This window comes from Xyrauchen texanus, chromosome 41 (genome assembly GCF_025860055.1).
Source record: "Xyrauchen texanus isolate HMW12.3.18 chromosome 41, RBS_HiC_50CHRs, whole genome shotgun sequence".
NCBI classification, from domain to species: Eukaryota; Metazoa; Chordata; class Actinopteri; order Cypriniformes; family Catostomidae; genus Xyrauchen; species Xyrauchen texanus.
In genome coordinates, this window is record NC_068316.1 from 12,460,714 (window position 1) to 12,469,984 (window position 9,271).

The 9,271-nt window shown below is 35.6% G+C and overlaps 1 protein-coding gene across 1 annotated transcript; it reads right to left on the reverse strand.

Moving 5' to 3' along the window:
* Nucleotides 1-24: 24 nt before the first annotated feature.
* Nucleotides 25-8,933, reverse strand: mtfr1 (mitochondrial fission regulator 1). The gene is given in 9 exon segments (XM_052113827.1): nt 25-1,852; nt 4,211-4,385; nt 4,479-4,681; nt 4,684-4,742; nt 5,117-5,343; nt 6,387-6,511; nt 8,043-8,141; nt 8,230-8,330; nt 8,839-8,933. Coding segments are annotated over 8 exon segments (972 nt in total). The 5' UTR covers nt 8,266-8,330; nt 8,839-8,933; the 3' UTR covers nt 25-1,804.
* Between the last annotated feature and the right edge of the window lie 338 nt (nt 8,934-9,271).

A 9,271-nucleotide genomic window follows, 5' to 3' on the forward strand; every position in this document is an offset into this window, starting at 1 on the left:
AAACTCCATTTAAACAGATCTTATTTACTGTGGGAAAAAAAAAATTATCCAATTAGATTATAGATTAATGTATTAGATGTATAATGAAAAAACATCTCAAAAACATTTCCTTAAATCTTGAGGTATTGTTCCTATGTGCTTGCCCCATGTTGGTTTACTCTAAAACAGCTTGAAATGAGAAATAGAATTAATAAATGTTAAAGTATAATGCTAATACACTGCCTTTAATTGGTAGTTATGTCCTGTTTTTTGGTGCATATAAATGAACAGATGTGTTTTGAAAAACAATCTAATTAACATCCCAGATGTGCATGACTGACTTCTTCAGAACACAAATGATGATTTTTAAAAGAATATATCAGATCTGTTGGTCCATACAAGGCAAGTGAATGGTGATCAGAAGCTCTAAAAAGGAGATGAAGTCAGAATTGCTTAATTCTTGTCTTCTGAAGCGATCCAGTAAGTTTCACTGTAAACCTTGCCATTGCAGCCTTTAAGCTCAATTACACTTCCTAGTGGTTGATGCATGCACTGACTACTAGATTGGGCTACAGGAAGTGTAATCAAGCTTGAGACAGCTGTCTAGATGTACAGTGAAAAGCGTTATATTTTGGTCTGTTCTCACTCCAAACCAACTGGATCACTTCAGAAGACGTAAATTAAACCACTAGTCATATGGATTACTTTTATGCTGACTCGCTCCTTTTTGGAGCTTTTAGAGTTCTTATCACCATTTACTTGCATTGTAAGGACCTACAGAGCGGAGATATTCTTTTAAAAATCATTGTGTTCAGCAGAAGAAAGAAAATCATACATATCTGGGATGGCATGAGGGTGAGAAAATTAAGAGTATTTAAATATTTGGGTAAACTATCCCTTTAAATGTGCAAAGAAACGAACCCTGTCAACACACTTTTCATGATATGGTCAGTTAAACCAGTTATACTTCAAAGATGGTACAGAGATGCAAAGCTTAATGTATTTGTAGATAACGTGTTTTCCTGTCAATCAGTTTCAAGTGAAAAACAATCTACATTATTCAAGTGATTTGTTATATAACTAAATTACTTCCAGAACCGCAATAAAATGTTCCAAAATAAATTACAATCAAAAATGCATTTTAAATAAGCTCTAAAAACACATGAGCAAATAGTACTGACATAGTGCCTTCTACTCCAAATTATGATCACCAATCTTTGAAGGTGTGATGATAATTGTTTCTACAGAAAGGCTAGAATTTGTAGTGTGGTAGAAAAAAAAAAATAAAAAAGCATTGTAACATCTTGTAACTACGAAAGTAGTGATTTTCCATCAAATTGTACCATTGAAAACAATATGTTTTCATAATACCAAAATACTACTGATAAGGCAACCAGAACAGTCAGTACACTTTAGTACTTGCTTTAAATACAAGCCCTTCAAACATAAGGAATTCAACTAGTGTGCACTAGAGCTCTGTTCACTTTAAACAGATTAAACTAAAAACACATAAAATCTTACATAAAACTAAAAACATTTTTTCATGGAACTTGTATACAATGAGACCACTGTTGTACTGTATATACTGATAGAGATGAACTATTCAAAGTGCAAAATTACAAAAATTCACAACAATGCCCATGTACAGTAGGTGAAACCAGATTGACTGCATAGTGTTTTGGCATGTGCATGCTTGATTACATGAACAAACAATATTTGTGGGCCAAAAAAAATAAAAAAGTTAGCTCACTATTTGGAATTAAAAGTCCTCTGGTTAACTCAAGTTAACCCTTTATGTGTTCTATATGCACGATGTGTGTCCATCTTAGTATGGTTTCCTCCTTCCAGTTGATTTCAACATATGCTGTCCAAACTGAAAAACAACACCACAAAATCACTGGACACCAAGGTTAAAAAATATTGACAAATTATGGAGACAATTCACATGCCACACATTTTAAAGTCAACATGAAATGTTCAAATTTATATCCATAATATTACATTATTTGTGAGAATGTGAAAAATAAAATGGCAAAAAATGTTTTAATGAGAAATAAAGACAGGCGGGACTTGATTATATCCATCAAGTATTGAACTGATCATGAAAAGAGATCTACAGTTTATGACAGGTCAGTGGACATAAGGGATTGAAAATATAAAATTAGGTTTAGGAATATTAGTCAAACAAGTTAGCCATTTCAGAGGTGGAGCAAATTTTTATAAAAGATTATAAAGATAAACATTTCTTTGGGAATAATGTGCACTCTTGCATCGTCCACATTAAGAACAGGAATCCTAAAGGGATAGTTAACCTAAAAAGGAAACTTCTCTTATCATTTACTCTAGCTCATGCCATCCCAGATGTGTGATTACTTTCTTCAGCAGAGCACAAATTAAGATTTTTCGAAGAATGTCTCAGCTCTGTTGATCCAAACAATGCTAGTGAATGGTGACCAGACCTTTTAAGCTCCAAAAAAAATAAAAAATAAAAAGCACATAGAGACAGCATAAAGTAATCCATATGACTCCAGTGTTTTAATCCATATATTCAGTATCGAAATGATAGTTGTGGGTGAAACAGATCAATATTCAAGTCCTTTTTAACTATAAATCAATCTTTCTTTTTCTTTTCTTTTTGGCGATTAGTACGTATATGGGTTTGGTGCTCATGCACTGGTATGTCAGTACAGTATTAACAGTTTTAGCATGTTTGCCTCATTCAATATTCCTTATTTTCCGCTGTAACGGAATCTGCAGGTGACTGGCGTTGGTTTCTGTGTGCATGTCATTTAGAAAGTAATTTTTAGGCAGATAAGATAATGGAGCACACATTTTTGGAGTGAGGAGGAGAGATAATAATTTACAATCCTTCAAAGAAATTAATACGAATCAATATAGAATATGAGTGAAAGCACCGCAACTATCTCAAGAATGGAATAACAATTTTCATCAGTTCATCAACCTCTTGTTTGCTATTGTTGATTGCATAAATAAAAATGACTAAATTCCTAAAATGCATCGTAATAGATCGAGCAGATACGGACAGTGTTCAAACTTGTTCAGTGAAAGAATCTATTATTAATCATGCAAAATAATCACTCATGATGAGGAGCCGTTATGCTCTGTTTTTTCAAGAATCGCCCGTTGCATACAAGCACATGCCTTATGAACAAAAGGATATTTGAAAATACATTTATATTACATCTTTATATCTTTTGTGAGAATTGGAGTGTAATTTACAGTTAATTTACAGTAGATGGCACTGTTGGTTTTCATAAACCATATGTTGGGTCATAAATTACGTTTATATAAGAACAGCACTGATACACTTTTCATTTGCACTCTATGGTGATATAACTTTTAAATATATTATAATTTATTTAATTCATAATACATTTCTCTAATCATGCGTTATAATGAAGTCTTTGTGAATTTGCACAACTTTGATTCAGAGATATGAATAACAGCAAACACATCAACAGTTTGTTCATCAGTCCAAGATCTTTCCTAATTATTTCAACACTGACAACGACCACATTAGAGTTGAATCTTCACCACAGTAGGATTAGTAATTTTCCTCCACTTTTAAACACGACTGAAACAACAACAACAGGCTGCTCAGTCAGACACCTACTTCATCTGTTTGCAATGAACGGTGAAGTACAGCACAATTTCATATCACTTACGAGCCACAGCACTATAATAAAAATGACCGGGCTACACTATTTTAAAAACGCATCTCCTATAATGTAAACCAATAAAGAATGAACGAGCCAATGAGAGTACGTTATGGGCAGCGCGACACGTGTAGCTCCGCCTCAATGTGTTGCCCTGCCATGTTCTGCAATCTGCAGCCAGGGATACTTAATAGTTAATAATATAGTAAAAAGGTATGCCAATATTGATTTGTTTCTCACCCACACAGATCATATCACATCTGAAGATATGGATTTAACCACTGGAGTCTTTTATGCTGCCTTTATATGCTTTTTGGAGCTTCAAGGTATGGACCTACAGTGCTGAGATATTTTTCTAAAAATCATCATTTGTGTTCAGCAGAAGAAAGATAGTCATACAAATCTGAGTTAGCATAAGGGTGAGTAAATTAGAGAATTTAAATTTTTTGGGGAACTATACCTTTAAGAAAGGAAATGTGGTTAATTTTGGTTTCATATTGATTAAAAAGTGATGTTTACATTTACAATTCTACTAAAGGGTGACTAAGGCTTACCAGTGGCGTTTCCACATGGGCCGTATTCTCGGGGGCTGGTAAGTTAAAGCTGCTTTCACACTCGCTGTCAGAACGGTAACGGTGAGCGAACTTTCGTTTCAGCGCCTCGGCAATCAGAGCTGTAGCATCTGTTGGCTCAACAGGCTTGGGTTTCATTTGGCCATCCGCCGGACGACTGAATGTGGAAAAAGCAATACACATGTTAATAACCGGTCTGGTAACTCTGACAGCTATGTAAACTGTTAAGGACCAAAACTAGCAAACGCACCTCTTAACTGAGCGCAGCTTTATTTTTCCCATGTCTTTCAGCACATCTAACATGCTGGGCACCTCTGGCTTTTTTAATTCTAGGTCCAGTATTGTGTTGTCCTCTGCCTTCTTCCCACGGCGCTCTTTGATGAGGTTGATGGCAGAATAGCTCCTCTGCATGCTGGAGCATGGAGGAGGAGGAGGTGGTGGTGGTGGTGGTGGAGGGGCGGGACTGGTGCCATCAGTGGAGCCATGGGGACAGGAGGGCCACCTGGAGCTGGAGCTACAACATAAATAAAACAGTTATTAAATACTGTATAAAGAGTGTGCTTTACAAACTAAACAACATAGCATTTTCTTTTTTTTCCACACAGTACTGAGAATCTGAGGGGGAAAATGTGCTTGATTGTCTTGAAAATAATGATCCTAAAAACAGGTTTCATTTTCCTTATTGAAAATATAATTTCTTACTTTTCTTTAAATTTTGGGGTGAAATCTGACCTGAATATTTCTTGAAATCTAATTAAATTCATGGTTATATATCCAATTACCTCAAAATAACAAAAAATCTGAGTCTGGAACACTTTGGTAACTTAAGAAATTGAGGATGTTCAGAATGTTGTATTCTTATACACCCATTAACAAAACTCAGCTTACCTGGGGACTGTGCAATTTGCTCCTGAGCCTGAACTATCTGTGCAATTTGCGCTCTGAGTTTGGCCAGCTCAGACTCAAGAACACTGATCTTCTGAATCGCTTCATCATTGATAATTGCCTGGCTCTGAGGAGCAGGCTCAGCTTGATGCAAGCTGGGTAAAGAGCGCTGCCGTCTCAGGGGCCTGCACTGCTGAGTGCGGAAAAACAACCCAGAATCTGCTTTAAAACTGCAAGACAAACAGATATATTCACAATAAACACCACATCGGAGCTATGCAGAGTCAATGATTAATTCTATTTACATTCACAGCACATATTATACCCATTGTAAACATTTGTTTAAGTCAACATGAAATAGCATTTAACCTCAATATACTTGAATTTTTTCTGAAGGAATAGAGAAACATCTGGAGCATTTCAACGTTTCCCAAAGCTAAAACTTATTTTTCACATTAAACATTATTGGCTATTAATGCCAAAACTTTTGTAGAATCTATTTTTCTTTGGTACAACATACATGATAAATAGTGCACAATTCATTTTATAATAAAAAATAATAATAAAAAAAAAAAGACTCATTCATAAAAATTAATGAAAAATTATATTGTATACGTTTACAATCTTATGATGAATAGATTTTTAGAAACTTCTTTTTTTTTGTCCTAAATTTGTAAGCAATCAGTGTACTTTTCTCTCTTTCTTCCTCCAAAAAGTCTTATTTTATTCCACTAGACGACAGCAAGTACTAGAAAAATTATGTTTCCCCTATCACCTGCCATCACAAAGAGCCTATCTGAAATGTAGGTGGCGCTCTAATGCATTTTAGACCTCACAGATGTGCTCGCCCATAGAAATGAAGTACAATTTTCAGTTCATGCACCACCCCAATTGTTTCATAGAATATCTCGGCCTCTGAGTGGACTAGAAGCTCAATCTAGGTGTCATTAGAAAGCGGAGATCCTCCAATTTGTGATAGTTTATAAAATATTATCAATAGACGATAACATATTTCCAATTATTTGTTTAGCATGCTTTTCCTGCTTGACTGCTTATTTTGTTTTGGACATCTAAGATCTAACATTGGATTATTCACGCAAGCAAGCTCACTGAAAATTAAAAACAGCGTAATGACGTTTTAAGCATAAATTTGTTTTTGCGACATAACGCCCCCTTGTGGACCAGCCAGCGGGTCCGTAGAGATGAAGAGGGAAGTAAATAAGGTACATTTTGATTTCATATTGACATTATTTAAAAGCAGATACATTTTCACCTAGTTTTGCCAGCTACATCACTCTCTTCTCTGTCGATCCAGCCTACATCAGCGAAAGTTGCCACAAGTCCATTTGGTCCATTGGAATTGTTCAGGAAACCCGCTCCAACAGTAAACGGATGAAGCTACATGTCCCAAAGATATATTAAAGGACAGTTAATAATTGCACCACCTGCTCAAAACACTTTTACAAGTCTCACACACATACAATGTCTGTCAACAACAACAAGCTCCCCACACACATTTAAGTATTGTCCCATGTCAGAAATACAACAGCAGAGTAAACTTCTAGTGTTTTCACAGACACAGTAAAGCAAACAGCACCAAGGAAACTGGTTTAAATATTGTCTTATAGAAATGCTGCAGGAGCAATTAGTGCGTTAAGATTTACAATGCCATTCAGCTCTGTTATAGAGAGAAGCAGAACATTACATATTTCATTTGTGCTAACCATCAACTTTATTAAAATACACTGAGTGCTTCAAGCTTTTTAATGGTTTCTTGGCCAAGATTTCCAAGAATAAACCAGAGAACTGACCTAAAGCAGACATACTGCATTCCTTATGTACAGGACAGCTGAAAGGAAGGGCAATAGAGAAGAGAAAAACACAAAGACAGTAATAAAAGTTTTAAAGGCGAGTTTGAGTTCATTGTACATTTGATTAATTCATGTTAAAAGTTACCCAGTTGCAAAAGGCTAGATTAGATTGTGGAATTTAAAAACTGTGTCCCTGTTATTCAAGATTGTTTATTGTCAGCACTATAATGATATCAAAATAGACAAAAGGCCAGAACTATGTTGATATGGGTGAACAAAGATTAAGGTGTTGCAAAATGAAAGAAAGCCAAAAATTATCACAATGGAACGTAATGTAAAATTTAGAAAAGGAGAAAGTGCGTATAGAAAAAATACAAAGAAGACAGAATGTTGCAAAATCAGTGTAATACAATGAAATGTCAAGAAAACTACTTAAAAAAAATACAATAAACTTATCTAAAATATGCTGAAGCAACACTATACTCATTTATGTATGTTAAAATAATTTCCATTGCTTTTTAAATCATGTCTAAATTTATGAGGTATTAAAGGGGTCATGACATGTGGAATAGAATTTTCCTTGATCTTTTGACATAAGAGGTCATTGGACCATAAAAACATAATGTAAGTTTCAGAACTCAAAACTTTCTCCTCACTGCAAAAACAGCATTTGTTAAAACCAAGCTGTCGAAATGACTCACTCTCTACTTATTCCACATTGTGATGTCACACTGTGGCACACATTTGCAGCTGGCCACCTCCAAAACAACACATCAATGTCTACTTTATCTTATCACTTCCGTAACCGGGCCCAGTAGCAACGAACAGTGAGATGGCAAGGAGAGAGAGCATGTCAGTCAAGAGCAGAGAGCCAATCATAACAATGGGCGTTTACCATCAAGTCTTAAAGGAGAGGCAGCACCAAAACAAAGTTTTTCTTACAGAGGGTCAGAATGAGGGTGGAAAATTATAATTTTTATAATACTATAAGTGAACCTCAAGGAACATATTAAAATAATAAACAAAGCATGTCATGACCCCTTTAATTGCAAATAAGGCATCTTTTACAGAACAGATGCATTAATTAAATTGACATAAAACCAATCCAGTAGTCATACCTGAAATTGGACACGAGGACAGGGTGCCAGAGGAAGACTTGTGGCGATTCTTCTCACAATACTCCTGGACGACCCATAAAGCTTTGATGATCCTAAAGCCTAGAAGAGATGCAAAAATGATCATTCCTCTAATTAAAGGATGAGAACTGCCATTAAAGTACATATGAAAATGATTCTATAAACTCACCAGATCCATTTCTATCAGTCTATGACTTTTATTCATCCTGTGATTCAGCTGCAGTCACATCTGTCTCATAATCAGTAATCTTTGCTAGGTCACCTCAAAACCTGTTTAGAAGGTAAATAAGTATAACAATCTATTTATCTTTTCAAATGGAAGATTCCCTAAAATTTTACAATAGATTATATATATATATATATATATATTTGTTTTATTTAAAATGTGGTCTTTTCCTGCAAAAATACGTGTAAGCATCTTTTACAAACTTGTCTCCATTCTCCCTTTCAAGATCACGTCGGCCTAAACAGCCAATAAACTTGGCAAACAGCCAATAAATTTGGCAAGCATCCATTGTTCAAGCTGATGGATTTCACCTTAAAATTCACCAGAAAGTACATTGTGGTGCTAATCCATCTAGTTGTTTCTTCTCAAAGCACATGAGCGGTGAAGTTTGAGCGCCTGTCACAAACAAATACTAGACCAGCAGCTTCAGCAGCGCGAAGTCAACACAACTTTGGCACAGTGGTTAAAGACACTCAAATTAAGGCAGTGCTGGATTAAAAGTGCACTTATTTTTAATCTGCCACTGAAAGGAGATATCAATAATACACTTACCGTGTAGTAGTGTAACAGGCTTTTCTAGCGGCATCCACTGTGCCATGCAGCTAAAGCTATCAGCGGGCAACCAGTGTGGTTTTTCCAGAGTGTGGAACAGTCGTGTAGTAAAAAGGAGGTGGGGTTTTGCAACATTGACCAATAGGCTTTTAGAATATTCCAACAATGGGTGGGTGGTATTGTTAATCAGTCAACCATTGGTTTAGACTAGTGAAATAGCAGTTCGACTGGCCAATCATAAAATAGTCATGACTCACATTCACGAGGCATTTTTTGGGAGATTTCTTTTTTCCCCATGATGAGCACAAATACAAGCTTAGCATTAAATAGCATAACTCGGCAGTCCCATAGACATTCTATTGTGGTACACTGGCGAGGAGACATGAGCCCGTTTTTTAATGGATGTATATGGAGGAGATGATTAAGTTTGCTG